Source organism: Camarhynchus parvulus, chromosome 15 (assembly GCF_901933205.1).
Source record: "Camarhynchus parvulus chromosome 15, STF_HiC, whole genome shotgun sequence".
NCBI lineage: Eukaryota > Metazoa > Chordata > Aves > Passeriformes > Thraupidae > Camarhynchus > Camarhynchus parvulus.
The window spans coordinates 13,673,685-13,691,654 of NC_044585.1; the positions used below are offsets into that span (position 1 = coordinate 13,673,685).

The 17,970-nt window shown below is 48.4% G+C and overlaps 1 protein-coding gene across 1 annotated transcript in view; it reads left to right on the top strand.

Annotated features, from left to right (window-relative positions):
* Positions 1-17,970, top strand: part of ADGRD1 (adhesion G protein-coupled receptor D1) — a 110,384-nt gene that overhangs the window by 14,549 nt on the left and 77,865 nt on the right. The window contains exons 9-14 of the mRNA XM_030959144.1: positions 196-351; positions 2,258-2,317; positions 3,192-3,249; positions 4,298-4,408; positions 6,658-6,733; positions 9,131-9,272. Of these exons, the coding sequence (XP_030815004.1) occupies positions 196-351; positions 2,258-2,317; positions 3,192-3,249; positions 4,298-4,408; positions 6,658-6,733; positions 9,131-9,272 (603 nt within the window). The remainder of the gene's footprint in view (positions 1-195; positions 352-2,257; positions 2,318-3,191; positions 3,250-4,297; positions 4,409-6,657; positions 6,734-9,130; positions 9,273-17,970) is intronic.

Here is a 17,970-nt window from a genome sequence, read left to right on the forward strand (position 1 = left end):
GGATAACCTGGGCCATCCTGTGCTGATTTCTGTCCCTGCTGAGGGCAGTATGGATAACCTGGGCCATCCTGTGCTGATTTCTGTCCCTGCTGAGGGCAGTATGGATAACCTGGGCCATCCTGTGCTGATTTCTGTCCCTGCTGAGGGCAGTATGGATAACCTGGGCCATCCTGTGCTGTTTCTGCCCTGCTGCAGCTCCCCACGGACGCCTACCAGCCCATCCTGGCGGCGCTGAGCCAGCGCAGAGGCAGCTCCCCCTCGGCCCTGTCCCTGCTGGGCCACCTGCAGAACGTGTCCTCCAGCCTGCCCAGCCAAGCCCTGGCCCAGCACACGGCCCTGAGCCTGGCCCAGGTGAGTGGGGCCCCAGTGAGCCCCCAGGTGAGCCTGGCATGTCCGGGGCAGCTTGGAAAGCCTCTGCTCACTGCAGACACCCCCTGTGAAAAGAGCAGCGGCTGCTCAAAGAGCAGCAGGAGTTGGGCAGAGCTGAAATGTCTCTCTGAATGTCTGAAATCTCCCTGGAGATGTTCCTGTATGCCTTTGCACCCATCCTGAGCGAGGAAGGCACTGAGGGGCTGGGTCTCCTCTCCCAAACATCAAGGACAAGAGCAAATGGCCTCAGGTGGTGCCAGGGGAGACTTCAGCTGGCTTTGAGGGAAAATCCCTCTCTGAAAGGGTTTCAAGCACTGGGACAGCCTGCCCAGGGAGATGGTGGAGTCCCTGTCCCCTCTGAAATGGGCTCAAGGAATTTGTTTTATCCATTCCACAGAGGGGGAAAGGCAAGCAGGTGTTTTCTGCAGTGTGAGCTGAGAACAGGGGCTGTGTCCCGCTAACATAAAGTTATAACAGAGTGCTGGAGAGTGATGGGCGCTAACATAAAGTTATAACATAGCAAACATAAAGTTACAAGAGTGCTAGAAAGTGATGGGCACTAACATAAAGTTATAACATAGCCAACACAAAGTTACAACAGAGTGCTGCAAAGTGATGGGCATCCAATTCCCTGATTTCAGCAGCTGCTGAGCCGTTATTGCAGAAATCAGCTCTGGCCCTGCTGCTGATTGTTCCCCTAAGCCTGAGGGTAATCCCAGAGTGACAAGGGCGCTTTACTCAGACAAAAAACACAAATAAACCTTCTGAAAAACACAGGGACAGCGACTGAGAGACTGCCTTAAAAGCTTAGCATTTGCAAATTCTAAAGCTTGGATTTCACGGATCACAGTGTAATATGTAGCAAAAGCCCTTCTGAAAAGCTTTAATTCGCTGTTTCCTTTGTTTTCCCGCAATATTTCCGTGGGCTGTGGCTGCAGAGGGAGCAGCATCCTGCCCGTACCTGCTCCCCACATCTCTGCAGTCCCTGTCTGGGGCTGCTCTGTGTGCCACCACAGCGATTTGCAGGCAGAAATGTGGCCGTGATTATCTTTAGCAGAGCTATTTTGGGACACAAATACAAGAGTCTGATCATACACAGCAGCCCTGTCATTTGCCTGATTGATGTGAGGCTCTGCATTGTCTGCAGCTAATTCTGAGAGACAGGCACCGAGCCTGCGTGAGATTTTCTGTGCAGTTATCTCTGCCTGACTGTGTACGCCTCACAGCACCAGGAAATTTGATTTAAGTGATGTGCAATAAACTCTCTGATTACTGACACACGTTGTAATGAATCGCTTCTGACACGTCTGACTTGGGTTTGTTGTGTGGTGTCTTCCACATCTCACTGTGGAACTTCACTATAATCATTCTCTGAGGGCTTTTGAATGGCTGAGTTTAAGCTGGAAACGTGGGTTTTCCTTTTTAATTTTCAGCGCAGTTTTGTGTGCTCCCTTTTCCCCTTCCATGCCAGCAGGAGTCCCCGGCCCTGCTGGGACTGAGCCTGCCCAGCCTGCAGTGACCCAGGGCAGGCTGGGCAGGGTGGAATGAGATCAGTTCTGAGGTCCCTTCCAAGCCTCTGTGACTTTGCAGATGCCACATGAGCTTAGGTAAAACAGGAGAATAATTCCTTCAGCCTCAGCCCCGGGGTTAGCTCAGCTGTGGGGCTGCACCCGGGCAGCTGCACGGTGCTGGGGCTGCCACTGAAATCATTGTCACTCTGGAAGGGACACAGAGCATGCTGAGGGTGCTGGCAGGCAGAGATGGAGCTGTGGCTGCAATGGAAGTGGGCTTGGCATCCTAACACGAACCTGAGACAATCCTGGCAGAGGTCTGCCCTGCCAGGAGATGTAGCTGATCAATAACTAATCGAGTTTTATTTGTCTTTCAGGCATTTTTGAAAGCTATTGAAGACTTCCTGTTGCTGTCTGACTGGATTGATGGACCAGAGGTAAGAGAAATGGGCCCAGATTGGTGATTTCCCTCAGATGCACAAATCCACATGATGGTAACAGAAATGATTGTCACTGTTGCTTCCCTTTTTGGCACCATGACTTATTTTATCATCTGTCACTGATAAAATACTTGCAGGGTGAATCCAGAAATTTCCTGGTTTTTGCTTGAATCTTAAGAAAACAGAGATTTGAGAAGATAGAGCTTTTAAACTGAGAGAAGGAGAAGCTAAAGCACAGGGAGGTCTCATTGAAGCCTAAAATGCTTTTGAGACCAAAGGATGTCTAATTGATTTAAGTTCTCAGTGTCAGATCCTTGCTCATCTGTGGTGTAAATGGATTTCAGATAAAACAGGTTTCCTTTTCACTGAAACATGCATTAACTCTGAGATTTCATGATTTGAGTTTCAGCCTGGAGGGTTAAAGTTGCTTTCCTACTGAGGAGCATTTGAGTAAAGATGAAAGAAAGGCTGAACTGCAGTGTCTCAGCTTGTGCTCCGAGAAAGACCTGGTACCACTCTTTAGATATTGTCAGAAACAATTCTGCCCAGCTCCTGGCCCCATCCTGCTGAGCAGAGCTGGCTGTGGGGCAGCTCTCCTTTGGCTGCAAACAGAATACAAACAGCATTTTTTGAATTACACTCCATCCTGCTCAATGATGAGTGCAGCTGGCTGTGGGGCAGCTCTCCTTTGGCTGCTCCATAAGCAGCATTTTGGGAATGACACTCTGGGTGGCCTTGGTTTGGGTGAGACCTTTCCAGGGAGGGTGGGATCCCCTGGCCTGGGCAGGGACCCCCAGGGGCTGTGCTGAGTCCCTGCTCACACCCGTGTCTGTCAGTCTGTCCCTGCTGTGGCGCTGTCTGTCATATACAGCTGACAGCAGCCCTGCTGGCGGCCGCTGCTCAGCAGCCTGATCCACACCATCGACACGGTGCTGGCTCACCTGTCCCTGCACCTGGAGGGGAACTCGCGCTGCCTGGCTGACACTCGCGGGGGCTGCTCGCCCCTGGGGGCGGTGGGCTGGCACAGCTGGTGCTCAAGAAATTTGGGGCTGCACCTGGTGGGGGGGCTGGCACAGCTGGCACAGCTGGTGGGGCTGCACTGCTGCTCCTGCTGGGGCTGGCACAGCTGGCACAGCTGGCACTGCTGCTCCTGCTGGGGCTGGCACAGCTGGCGGGGCTGCACTGCTGCTCCTGGTGGGGCTGCACAGCTGGTGGGGCTGCACAGCTGGCACAGCTGGTGGGGCTGGCACAGCTGACACAGCTGCTCCTGCTGGGGCTGGCACAGCTGGTGGGGCTGCACTGCTGGCACAGCTACTCCTCTTTCCTGAACCCCTGGGCCTGAGCTCTCCTTGCCAGCACAGGGCACAGCTCCTCATCCCTCTGAGCAATGCCAGACTGAGTTTTATTTGTCCCTGGAGGTGGTGGGCTCTGGCTGTGCTTGGGCTTTCCCGGGGTTGTTTGGGGAGGAATTCAGAATTATAGTTATGTGTGAAGGGTTCAGTAATGCTGTGCTAATGGAGTTAAACAGAGTTAAAGGAAAGAGCTCATATGCAGCCCCCAGAGGTTTGGGTGCTACAAAACCTTCATCTTTGCAAGGGTTTTGCAAGAGATTGAAAATGATAGAAATAGTTTTGACCTTTTTGGAGAATTTTATTTTACTGCAGGTTAGCGTCTTAATTTGATCTGCATCTGTGGATGCTGCAGGTGTCAGAAGTGTTTAATCTGCTCTGGCTGCCTGCTTTGCCTTGTTGAGCCCCCTCTGAGGGGTGAATAACTGAGCATCTCTCACACACTGGGGTCTCAGGTGCAGGGCTCAGTGCCTGCAGGGCAGGAGTGCTGCTGCTGCTCTGAGCCTGCCCTGGGGTTTAAATACAGTGTTATTGAAATGGCTGCAGCAGCTCAGGGAGGGCAGGTTAAGCAGTCAGGGGGTGCAGGGGCTGTGGGTGTGCTGATGTTTCTGTCTGGGCTATCCCACAGATTATGCTGTGGTCAAAATGCACCCTCAGAGCCTGAATGTGTCCCACTATCGATTCCCATCCCGCGGGCAGAGCTACATCTCCATCCCCAGTGAAGCTTTCCATGGAAAAGGTAAGGAAGAGATTAAAGAGAGAACTGGACCCGTGTGCACTGGGTGTCCAAAAATGATTTTGCTGTAGAACAGCTTTTGGTTCACTCTATTTTCCCAGGTAATTGATCTAATCCCTGTGGATTGCACTGAGCCTGAGGAAGCAGCAGTGCTCCTGTCAGGCTAACGAGCAATTAATGTGGTGGAGTTTTCATGCTAATTGGATTAATACTGAATAATGGGGCTGAGCTACAGAGATTGAAGCCATTTAATTCTGACACATTTTTACATCAGAGAAGCCACAATTTCATAATTATTCTTTTTAATTATCTGAACTGGTTATTTTTAAGAAATTCTAGGATGTCAGGTCAGGTATTACCTATCCCTTCATGCAAAATTGGTCTTTTGTCTAAAATTAAACAGTAAAATTACAGGTTTAAGCAATAGCAGCTACAGGAACAGAATGAAGATTCAGACTACACTCACGGCAAAAAGGCAGAACTCAGAAATCCATACCTATGCAAAAATTTTAAAAATCCCCAAAAGAAGCATGGCTAAAATCTGCACCTTTAGTCATGACTCTAAAATAGAATGTTGAGTTAATTATCTGTGCTTTACTCAGAGGTTGAAGGAACCCATTTACAAAAGCCTCTACTTCCATTCTCAAATCTTTGAAAACGTGACTTGTGTGCCCTAAATTCCAACCCACAGAATTTGCCGACCCGGAGGCTTTTCGGAAGTCACCTCTGGAGAGGGAGGGTGGGTCCCTCCTCCATAAAGTTCTCTGCTAATTACTGACCTGCCTGCCTGATTGGGGGTGGCAGCTTTGTTTCTTTGCACTGGCAGGGGCTCTGGCTGGAGACTGCAAGTCCTCCCAGGTTTGAATAACTGTAATTGCAAACCAACTTGGAATGCCAAAAATAGCATGTGAGAGGAGTTTTTCCCTTTCCCACTTCTGTAGCTCCTCACCATACAGGTTTTCTTTGATTTTCCAGAACATTGTCGTGCTTTGTATCCTGAAATGATCCAGGGCATTAAATGTTTTATTCTTTTCCAGCTGAAGCTCACTTCTGAGCAATTTCAGCCTTCAGGCCATGCTTCTACACTGTCCAGATGAGCTAACCTAAAAAAAATCTGTCATTTCACCTTAAACAGCTGGCTCTAGAAATACTTGGAACCTGACAAAAGGGACAGTAAAAGACACCTGTGTGGCTCACTCTGAGAGAGCACACATGTGTCTCTGAGTGCAGTGAATTACCTGGAATGTGGGCAGCAAGCAGCACTGGGGCTGGTGGTTTGGGTTTGCTCAGCTCCAGCCCGGCTGTGCTGGGGTGTCTGGAGCCCATGGGGGCTGCCAGGGGGGCTCTGCTGTGTCCTGCGCGTGTTTTAATTGACACTGAGTAATTAGCAGCTGGTTTTGGAGGTGCAGCCGTGCAGCACAGACATGTCTATCTCTGTTTCACCTGTGCTGTCTGTGCTGTGCAGTGTGTCACGCCTTGTCACTGGGCAGAGCCAGCAGAGCCCTCCCAAGCCAAGGTGGGCAGTGTCGCACACATCTTTCATGGAAAATCCTTTCCTTGGGAGTTTTCCTCCTCAGAAGCTGAGAGGCCTCAGGAACAAAATGTAAACAATGGTTATCTGCTGCTGTGGGATGCAACAGGTGCATCTGTGATTGGTCTCATGTGGTTGTTTCTAATTAATGGCCAATCACAGCTGGCTCAGAGAGTCCGAGCCACAAGCCTTTGTTATCATTTCTTCTTTTTCTATTCTTAGCTAGCCTTCTGATGAAATCCTTTCTTCTATTCTTTTAGTATAGTTTTAATATAATATATATCATAAAATAATAAATCAGCCTTCTGAAACATGGAGTCAGATCCTCGTCTCTTCCCTCATCCTGGGACCCTGTGAACACCACCACAGATCAGGGCTGTGCAAGGCAGGGCTCTCAGTGAACAAGGGCTGCAGCCCTGGAAGGGTGCTTCTGCTTGGCACTGCTGCCCTGAGCAATAACCCTGTTCTGAGCAATGACCCTGTTCTAAGGAATTACCCTGTTCTGAGTGCTAACCCCGTTCCCTCTCCCTGTTCTGAGCAATAACCCTGTTCTGAGCAATAACCCTGTTCTAAGGAATAACCCTGTTCTGAGCAATAACCCTGTTCTGAGCAATAACCCTGTTCTGAGCAATAACCCTGTTCTGAGGCAATAACCCTGTTCTAAGGAATAACCCTGCCCTGAGCACTAACCCTGCTCCCTCTCCCTGTTCCCTCTCCACAGGCTGCATCACCATCGTGGGCCTGCTGTACCACAACATGCATCACTTCTTTAACAACATCAACCCCGAGGACACCAGGTGAGTGCCTGGCCGCTCCAGGTGCCAATCCAGGCTGATCACACTCAGGTAACCCCTCAGCCATCCCTAAAGGGCATTTCCCAGTGAGTACAGGCTGTGCTGTTGCCTGCCCTGCTCTCTCAGCAGGACACTCAGCTCACACAGGTGGCTCTAAGGCAGCTCTGCCTCCACTCTGCAATATTTTGTACTCATATGAAGAAATTGAGACAATAACTTATGACAGCCTATGTTTTCCAAAGAGGAGGATCAATGCAATTTGTTATGCTAAAAAGATATAATCTCAGTTTTTCAAAGGGACAAAGAGAATTACAGTGATCCTGGCTCAGGTCAAAGTTTCTTAAAGATGCTGCATGTCAGAGCTCTGTGTTCTAATGCACTGTCAGGTCCTGGGGCTGTGGTACAGCAAAAGATCTGTAATCTTGGGGTGCATTCCCTGAAATCTGGGGGGCAGGACAGCCTGGAGATCCTTTCCTGTTCCCCCGAGCTGGGTTTGATTTCAGCACTCATTTTCAGAATCAAGGCTCTGCCCTGTCACAATGGTAAAAAACCACAAAGTCACTGGCAAAGAATGTTTCCTAGATTTCTACAATTCACTCAAACTGAAATGCTTGCAGTATGTCATGTACTACGAGATCATGTCCTTAAACCTGTAGACGCAGGTCTGCCCAAACCAGCATCCAAAAAGGTAATAATTCAGGGAATGCTGCCTTAGCAATTCTTCCTCTGTGGAACCAAACCCCAGGTACTCAAAGATGTTTTAAAAATAAGTATGCACTTCTCTTTTGCTTGCTTTTCATTTTTTGTGCTCTACTGTTATAACTTTTTTGCTTACTTTTCAGTAGAATAATTTTTTTCTCAAAATAGTTTGTTTTAGAGAATTTCTTTTGTTTTCCTTCTACCACTGGGCTACTTCAACACCTGTAATTTGAAACCCAACCTTCTTTACTTGTGGTGGAAAACCAAAACTCTTGGAGCTTTTGTGCTGCACAGACACAGAACTATTTTCAGGCTCCATAAATACCCGTTTCCAAGGGGAGCAGCTTTTGATTCTTCACCCAGAGAAGATGAAGCCCAGCAATGTTCTGAGCCCATCCTGCTGCTCAGGGCAGTTTGTGTAAATGGGGGGCTGACACCAGGGCCAGGGTGAGGAAAGGCTTTGCAGAAACTCCACTGCCTGCTGCTGGTGAGGGTTTGTCACACTCCAAAATTCGCCTGAAGGGAAAACAAGCAGAGGAAGGGTGTGGGAAAAGCATCTGTGCTCTTAATCTGGGTAGGAGGAACCTCAAACTGTTGGATAATGAGCTTAACTCCACAAGTCCTTGCCTAAACTGGAATTTGTTGTTATCAGAGTAGCAAATTCTGCCTCAGATGAACAAGTCCCATTCCATGCAGGTTTCTGGGAGCAGAAGTAATCTCTGATGCTGATGGGGTTTTTGAGGTCAGAACTGAGGGGTTGTGCTAAATGAGTTCTGTTCTGTGCCAAGGAGCTGAGTGCAGTTATTTCAGCCTCTGACGTGAGGTTTTTGGGGTTTTTCTGAAATAAAAATAAGAAACCACTGCAGACAGGTGGTGGGTGCAAACAAGGTGGTTTTTCATTTGTTTCTGGCCCTTTCCAGGTGGGCTGTGTTTGGGAACCCAGGCTGGTGGTTAATTCAGCCAGGCTCACATTTCTCTGGTAAAACCCATTAATCCACTGCTCAAGGGACAGATGACAGCAGTCATTTATTTAATCCTGCAGTTTGTTACTGAGAGGGTAAGGAAGTCTACTCTGAAACCAAATGGATCTCAGCTACTCCTAAATGTGTGAAAATGCCAAACTCGTAAGTTTTACCTTAAAATAAGGGCTCTTATGTACTGCAAAATGACTTCCCCTTAGAATAAATTCATTTCCAGTCTAATCAGCTGTTTAGTCCAGTTCAACTGTGTGTGTTGTGACCTGTCTTTCCCTCCAACAAATCTAACTGGACATCATCTAATTTTCAAGGTAAAGCTCCAAATCACCTCTAAATACATTCCTGCATTTATTTTGTGCATTTTGTCTGTGTGTCTCACACACTGAGTTATCTGTTTGACCAGCCAGCCCCTGCAAGTTTCCTCCTCTCTTTCAGGGAATTGTTTGGATCCCTCCTTAGGATTCTCCCTAATTCCCTCACACACTTCCAGCAAGGCTTGAGAACCTCTGCAAGGAGGAGCAGGGTGAAGGAGGAGCTTTGCTGTCAGTCCCGTGTCCAGAGCTGTTCCCAAACTTCACAGGTGATGGCCTCTGGTGCTGTGGGACCTTTGGCTGCCCTGAAGGAACTTGAAGGGAACCAGGAGGGTCTGTGCTCCTCTGCTGTTACGTATGAACTAAAAACCAGTGGTTATTCTTGTTCCTCATCATGTTTGCTTCTTCCCAAGGATTGCTGGAGCTGCTGCCTACCGGGGCTCCCTGATCTCAGCCAGCAGTTTCCTCATCTCCATCAAGGTGGAGCCTCTGCCCCAGCTGTCCTACAACCTGTCAGGCTCTCCCCTCATCACCATCCAGCTCAGCCACACCCTGGTAAGTGAGATGGAGCTGCTGCTCTGGGCTGTGCAGAGTTTCTGTGCCTGGCACCGTTCCTTTGTGCTTCTCCCGTGATTTTTGTGGGCATTTTTAGCAGCAGTTCAGTTGCCGTTTGTGGCTGCCACATTTCTGTTTTCCCCTGCACTGTGGTTCCTTTTTCCTCACTGCCAAAGGCTGCTGGGTGCCCAGGCAGCTCCAGCCCCTTGTCTGTGTGCTCTGGTGTGTTTGTGCAGCCTGCAGCACACTGGGGTGAAATGCTGCTTTCCCTTCCCGCTGGGATGCTCAGTAACAACAATACCCCTGTGGTTTTTGCTTTTTGATCCTGGTCCACACTGAGATGACTGAGGGGGTTTGGTGGTTTGGTGTCAGTGGAATGGAGGAGTTCAGGCTCTGAGGTGCTGAGAGGAGGCAGTGCAGCATCTCTGACCCACTTACAGCCGTGAATGGGAGCAGCAAGGAAAGATTTAAATTCTTAAGCATTTCCTAGAATACATCTCTTAGATGTTCTCCTGAATATTTTATCATATTTTCCTTTTAAAGCTATTTTCAAGCGGGTTTATCTTCTTTCTGTTGGGCTTTTGGTAAGGCTGGAGCAGCAGCAGGGAGGATCCCCGAGGCCCAGGAGTGAAATGTGCTGTTTTGCTGACATTTTCCAAACTGAGAGCTCCCAAATGTCCCCAGAGGCCTCTCAGAGGTGGGCATTTGTGAAGAGTGAGTTTTGCACAGACATTTCCAAAATGCGCTTTGCTGCTTGCCCAGGTTCTCCCCGTGCTGCAGAGGCGACGATTCGCTGGCAGGCTCTTGGATGAACCTGTGGTTTTTGCTTTTCTGGGACACAGACAGGAATGCTGCATTTGTCAGGCATCTCTCCTTGCTCCAGGCAGCAGAGCCCCTGAGGAGGGCGAGTGATGAATGGTGTTAGGAAAACTAATCCCCAAACACCAGAGGTTTATGTCCAAAAAGGAGGCAGAGGAATCCTTTTTGGCTTTATTTGAATAGAGGAGAGGCCATGGGGCATTCCCCTGGGGTCTCTCCAATTTTTGGAGGATGCAGCCTCCTTTTATCCCAATTTCCCAGCCACATTTTAAAACACGAGGTATTCCAAATGGGGACTAATTAATTAATTAGGGAAGGGTACAGGGAATATCTGTCAGTGCTGTGTCAGTGCTTCCCTTGGCAGAGAGCAGCGTGGGGCAGGGCTGGGCTGTGGGGCTCAGAACTCACCTCAGAGCTAATAAAAACCTGTTAATTCAGGTTAATTCAGGTTAATTCATGGGCCAGGGGGAGCAGGCTGGGCTCTGCCAGGGGGGATTGGCTGTAATTGCAGCACAGCCTCTGTGAACACTGAATATATTTCATTGCTCTTTTTCACCAGCCTGAATTAAGTCCTCTAAGAGACAATTTAATTTAATTTAAAGATACACTAAATTGCAAAGGTCAGTTGTTATTCAGGAACGCTTCAGGGACAGACAGACATTTTTTTGTCAGATGTAAAAAGTGGTGATGCTCTGCTCTTCCCCAGCTCAGTGAATTACTGTGTCCAGGGCACAGAAACTCACAGAAATCCCCGGAACCACCTCCAGGGCCTGGGGAGGATGTGGAGACTGAGGGGGTTTGGGGCTGCAGGCAGCTCAGTGCTGACCTGCCCAGATGTTTTGTAGTGAGGCAACAGCACATTCTGTAAAATTATTATCTGAAAAAAATCCTGTTTCCAGCAAGATGTTTTCCATAGCAGGAACAACTGGGGAAGCACTAACATTTCACTGCTGTGATCCAAGAGATTACAGCACAGGGTAGAAATTCAGAAGGAATGAATGTCAGAGCTGAAATGCAGCACAATGTGCTCTGGAAAAAGTCAGAGGAGGCAGCAGAGGAGGAAATTGTGTCAAACAGCACCAGTGTTTTGTAGGACCCACATGGCTGCACAGCGCAGGCTGCACAGCATCAGCCTTGGCCTCTGCCCAGGCTGAAGCTCCAGTCTGACACAGTGTAGCTGATGTAACACACGTTTTTGTTAGGAAAATTAATCCACCAACGCCAGAGGTTTATGTGAAAAAAGGAGACAGAGGAGTCCTTTTTTCTTTATTCCAGTAAAGGGAGAGGCCATGGGGCATTCCCCTGGGATCTCTCACATTTTTGGAGGACTCAGCCTCCTTTTTATCCCAATTTCCCAACCACATTTCCCTTCTCTCTTTCCCCATTTCTGAGGTACTTCAGAGGTTCAGACCTCCCGAAACACCTGATCCCAAAGATTTCCCTCTAATGTAAAACCCTCCCTTTTCATTTTTAATTCTTACGGAATTTAGGGATTTTTCTTCCCCATTGTTTCTTTCATCTTTCAATGTCTAATTTTGTTCATCAGCAAACCTAAAGTTTATTTGTAAAAGCAAATATCTTTTTCCATTCATCAATCTGTGGAATCCTTCCCATTGTTCCTTTTATCTCCCAGTGCTGGTTTTATCCACCAGCTTGTTTGGAAAGACAAATCTGCTGTTCCTCTAATTTTGTAGCTGTAAGTTCTTGTGTTTCAGGCAACTTTCAGCTGTAGGAGCAGCAGCAGGGTGTAAATCCAGGCATGTCTGGTACAAGGAGGGCCCAGAAGTGCAGGGACAATGAGGAGGTGGCACAGGAGGGCAGCACTCACAGCCTGGGTGCTGCTCTGTGATCCCTCACTCCTGGCTGGCACTCCAGAGAAAACTGCCTCACATCTGGAAGAAAACTTCTTGTGCACTCATTTCAAGCACTTGGAGTTCTCTCCAGGGCTTCATTTTCTCATTGCTCTTTGCAGAAGAGGAACATGTGCAGCTGCAGTTCGGAGAGTTATGAGCTCCTGGCTGCTGCACCCTCTGTGAGAATCCTCTCGTGAAGATTAGATGCAAATTGGGAATTCTTAATGCAGCTGCTCTTCCCTCAAATATAGTTTGGGGCAGTGCCACTTTGAAGAATTGTTTGGTTCTGGGAAAAAGAGGCATGTTTTACTGAGATACTGCAAGTGAGGACTAATTTAGCATTGTTCCATCTCAGTGGTGGTCCATTTTAACAAGCACAGTGCTTGGGGAACTGAGAGGTGCTCATCTTTCCTGCCATGTTCTCACACTGACTCCTCAAAGAGCTGCTCCCCTCCTCTTGCTGAGGAGCTGCCTCTGCTCTCCCCCTTTGTGCAGCGAGTGCTTCCCACCAGGACCCTGCTGGGACCCTTCCCTTTGCCAGGGAGGCTTCAGCAGCCTCTGCTCTCCATTATCAGCTCCTTCCTTTAGCAGCTTCTCCTCTCCATTGTCATCAGCCCCTTCCTTCAGCAGCTTCTCCTCTGGATTACCAGCTCCTCTCTTCCTTCAGCAGCTTCTCTCAATTATATCTCCTTTCTTCCTTTAGCATCTTCTCTCCATTATCAGCTCCTTCCTCTATCAGCTTCTCCTCTCCATTATCATCAGTTTCTTCCTTTATCAGCTTCTCCTCTGGATTACCAGCTCCTTCCTTCCTGTAGCATGGTCTCATCTCGATTATTATCAGCTCCTTCCTTCAGCAGCTGCTGCTCCCAGTCCCTCTCCTGTTCCTGGTGCCCTCTCCCACTCTGTTCCTGGCTCTCCTGGTCCCTCTCCTGTTCCTGGCTGTCCTGCAGGAGCTGCAGGAACATCTCAGCATTTGGGGATGCTGCCCTGCAGGCACCTCAGACCTTCTCCCCAAACTCAGCCTGGTTCACAAACCGCCCCTCACTTGTCTCTTCTCACTGAGCTTTTAATGAGGCACTGGGATTTTGCCTGAAAGCTCACCCCAACCTCCTCCTCTTCTCTCTCTCTTGTTCCTGGCCAGGCCACACCTGGGGTTTGTTTAACATCATTGCTGATAAGAAAATAAAACAAGGGAAGAAGCAATTCCCGTTGGTACGCAAATATTGGTGCTATCCTGAGAGAGGCAAATCAATGTGGAGCCAATTAATTTTTATGGCAAGTTAAGTGTTGGCTAATTTATATATTGATTGAGGAAAACCAGTGAATTTTGCCTACATCTGCAGAACAAAGATAGAATTTTTCAGTGGATGGACTTTGAGAGAGAGAACTGGACTAAAATACAATTGAAACTGTGGCTCTTGCAGAATGTACCACAATTAAGCAAAAAGCAACAATAATAATCCAGCTCATGATTTTAAAATCAATGCAAAGTTTGGCACTGTTACACAAGTGAAATCCTTGCTGTAAGGAATTCTCCACTGAGTCAGAAGGGCAGAGCACTGACACTCAGAGAGGAGCAGATGGCACATTTGGGGCGTGTTCCCTCTGCACTGCTGCTCCCCCAGGCACTGAGCTGCTCTCCTGGTGGATAGTGACATTTCCAGCCAGGGGCTGTACCTGTCCTTATCCACCGGGAGAGCAGGTGTTGGGGTGGTTGTTCTGGCAGGAAATGTGCAGCTGCTGAGGAGGGATTCTCCCTTTCTGACAGGAAAAGAGGAGCGGAGTCCTTCCCAGTCCTTCCCGGCTGAGGAGGCAGCTGGGCTGGCTCAGAGCAATTCCTGGCAGGACAGGGAGGAGCTGCCTTGGAGGGGCTGAGCCAGCTCTGCAGGGCTGCTAGTGCTGCATTGCTGCCAGTGCTGCACTGCTGCCAGCTCTGCACTGCTGCCAATGCTGCATTGCTCCTTCCTCTGCATTGCTGCCAGCTCTGCATTGCTGCCAGCTCTACACTGCTGCCAGCCCTGCACTGCTGCCAGTGCTGCATTGCTGCCAGCCCTGCACTGCTGCCAGTGCTGCATTGCTCCCTCCTCTGCATTGCTCCTTCCTCTGCACTGCTGCCAGCCCTGCACCGCTGCCAGTGCTGCATTGCTCCCTCCTCTGCATTGCTCCTTCCTCTGCACTGCTGCCAGCCCTGCACCGCTGCCAGCCCTGCAGTGCTGCCCTCTCTCCCAGGCCCACAGGGCTGGCACACACAGCCCCAGGCTGAGCTCTCCATGCCCACAGGGCACCGCAGCCACTCCTCCCTTGCCCAGCTCTCAGGCAGGGAGTGCATGAACTGACTGCCCAAGGATGCAGCTAATTAATCAACCTGCAAGGAAAAAATATCCCGTGGCACTTCAGACGGGCTCACAGCAAACTGTGTGTGAGTTATGCTGCTCCTTGTCAGCGTTTTTATAGCAGAATTCTTATTTGCCTGAGGATGTTTTGAATAATTTCAATAGCAAGAGCTCCAGGAGCCAGCGCTGTCTGTATTCCTCATTTCTTGTTTCTGTCTGCTATGATAATTGACATCAAATACAGCTTGAATAGCCAGCAAAAGAATAACGTTGGAGAAAGCACCAGACACACCAGGGAATTTACTTTTCCTGAGTGATTTTATAATTATTCAGCCACACTGGTGGAATCTTACTGATTCCCATTTGTCCTTAGGGATGCCAATTCTACCCTCAAAAAGATTTGGAATGTCAGATTTGGGAGAAAGCTTTTTTGTTTGTTTCTTTGTGTTTTTTTCCACCTTGACCTAAAAATAAGTTTTCTTGTTTTTTGCATATGGCAGGCATATGGTAATTTTTTAGGAGTATTACTTAAATGCCCTCAGAACTGGATTGATTTTTCTCTATCAAGAAAGTCAGCTTTGCAATGTAATGCTATTCATTTGCACTGCAAGTAATTAAAAAGCTAGAACAGTATTGAGTTTTTCTTCTAACCTCTGATTTCTCAGTTTCACCTTCTGTGTCACGGTTGTTTTGTGAGTCATACAAAACTTTTCCCCTAGATTTATTCAGTGTTGGAGTCCTGATTTCCATTGGTTTTGATACATGAAACTCTTTGCATTGACATGATCTATTTCCTGGTCAAAGGCTTCTGTTTGTTCTTGCTCAAAGGGGATAGAAAGCATCATTATAGAAATGGGCTCCATCATTATAGAAATGGGCTCAAGCTTTGTGGGACCAGATTCTCATCTGGAGCCAGCCAGCAGAGCTCACAGGGTGAGTGAAATGGTGCTAGTTTGGATGAACAGGACATTCCCAGGTGATTGTGCTTCCAAAATGCCCCAAACTTCCCAAAATGTGCCTGCTGCAAGCCTGGAGAGCCGGGCAGGGAAAATGCACTGTGATGAGGGAATTATTCCAGAGAGGCACACCAAAGCTTTGAAGCTTTGACTGTTGGAGTGAAGTTGTCTGATGAGTGGTTGAAATGTTCCCTTTCTTGGTCCTGCCTGCAGTGCTGAGTCCTCCTGAACTGTCACCAAGGAGCTGTGACAGCTCCACGTGTTTCTCCTTGGCACAGCTTGGCTGGGCTGGATGTAAATTCCTCTGAGCAGCAGGAATATTTGCATTGAACATCTGCCAGGAGTCAGACCGAGTGTTAGAGGGCTAGAGGAGGTGTGGGTGAGGAGGAGAACCATCCAGGGAACGATCTGATGTGGCCCAAGGAAACCCAGCACCAAGCCTGCCTGTGCTGCAGACGGGCAGGGCTTTGCTCTGGGGGCAGCTGCCAGGGTGGATTTCAATAATCAGAGCTCAGATCCCCTGGGCACTGAGCTCCTGCAAGAGACCAGGGCTGGCAGCTTGTCCTCCCTGAGCCTGGCTCAGGTTAGGCTGGGCTCACTCTGCTCCTGCTCAGGGCTGTGCTGAGCCAGGCTCGGGGGCTGCACCTGGGCAGGTGGGGGAGCCCTGGGGCAGGTGGGGGCTCCTGGAGCCCGGGACCAGCTCCAGCCCAGCTCCAGGGCTCTGTGCGTGACAGGGACAGCCCTGCCCTTCCCCTGCTGGCATTTCCCCTGCAGGCCATCTCCTGCCTCGGTTCCGTTTGTGGTTTCTCTCCAGGGCTGAAATGCACGGGGATGCAAAAGCAGCTGGGGGATGAAAAGGGAATTTGTGTGCAAATAGTTCAGGACCAAACCCCACAAAATCCTCTGAGGGCAGCGTGGAGGGAACAAGCTCTCCAAAATGTGTTGTTAACACTGATCATTATTTTAAGGAACAAGTGACCTTACACTTATCTAACCACCTTGAAGTACGTGATGTCACTTTAAATAATGTATTTCACAGTGAACCACACAAACATCAGACCCAAATATGTCCTGTGAACATAAAACCTGAGGAATGATAGAAGAATTTCCCATAAAAAATTTATAAAGAATTTGCAGAGACTTAGTGCTTTATTGTGGTAAATTCTGTCCCCAAGGGAACAAAAGCATAACTTCAGTATGTAGTATATTTCTATATTGTATATTTTGATTCTTCAGACTGTTGATTAGCTTCTTACTTCTCTCTATTTGCTTATTTTGTATATCCCAGAAGTAGATTTGCATATTTGAGCTCGTTCTCTGGCTTTCTCTTGAGGAAAGTTAGAACTCAGTATATATTGTCTAAAAAAAAGCCCACACATAAATATTCTTCCACTTCAGAGGAAAAAAAAAGATTTGGAGTTTTCTTCCTGCAACTATCAACTAGCCAGCAGAAAACAAAGGTACTGGCAAGAATATTTACCAGAGCAGCAAATTTTAAGTGGTTACAGAAGACTGTTCCTGGAAGGCAGACTCCAAAAGGAAGCTGTGACCTTTTTTCCTAGGTATCTACTATTTTTTGGATGTTTTATGCATAATTGCCTGACTCTGTCTTCACTACAGATATGTTGAAACACTTGGAGATTTACTGGATTACACAGAGTGATCAAATGTTTAAAGGCAATTAATCAACACGAGGGCTCTGTTCCAGGGCTTCTTCTCAAGGAGCAGCTTTTCCCTTTCCCTTTCCTGCTCACACATTCCATCTGTTCCAGTGCTTCTTCTCAAGGAGCAGCTTTTCCCTTTCCCTTTCCTGCTCACACATTTCACCCTGGTATCTGCTGCTGTCTGTGCAGGTCTTGTAGACGCTCTCACATCAGAGCGCTTGTTAAAAGGCTTTGGCTGAATTTTTCCTATTTGTTGTGGCTGGTAAGGGAACCTGGAGCAGGAAACCTCTCATCTGAGCCGCTCCCTGTGTGTCCTGCCTGGCTGCAGAGCAGCCCTGCCAGGGGAGCTCCCTGCTGGAGCATTCCTGGGGGGGCACTTGGGATGCATTAGGGAACCAGGGGTGCTCTTTGTGCCTGGTGTAGAGGCTGCCCAGATGAGATATGGAGATTGATATTTGTAATGACAGGAGTTTGGATTAGCTGCTGAGGAAAAGTTGCCCCATTTTGGATTTTCTGTAGTGTGCAGTTTTCTAAGCCTAAGGAATGCATTTAGAAAGATAGAGAAAAAGTTAAAAGGGAATGATACTATAAAAGTCCTTTATTTTCCCCATATTCCTTCCTGCATGACTGAACTAGGTTTTATATGTTTTGATGATACCACAAATGTGACATTTCAGCCGAGAGCTATAGAGCCCTGAAAATAAAAATGTGTCCTGGAAGCACTGATGGATCTCTGACAGGGCTGGAGCTTCCAGACTAATGGGGAGTGATGACAAGCCCTGCACACAAAATGAATTGGCTCAGCCTGAGCTGCAGCCTCTCTCATTTGCCTGGCACTGCTCTGTGCAGGCAGTGTCCCAGAGCCCTGGGGTGATTGTCTGTGCAGGAATTGTCTGTGCAATGATTGTCTGTGCGATGATTGTCTGTGCAGGAATTGTCTGTGCAGGAATTGTCTCAGAGCCCTGAGATGATTGTCTGTGCAGGAATTGTCTCAGAGCCCTGAGATGATTGTCTGTGCAATGATTGTCTGTGCAGGAATTGTCTCAGAGCCCTGAGATGATTGTCTGTGCAAT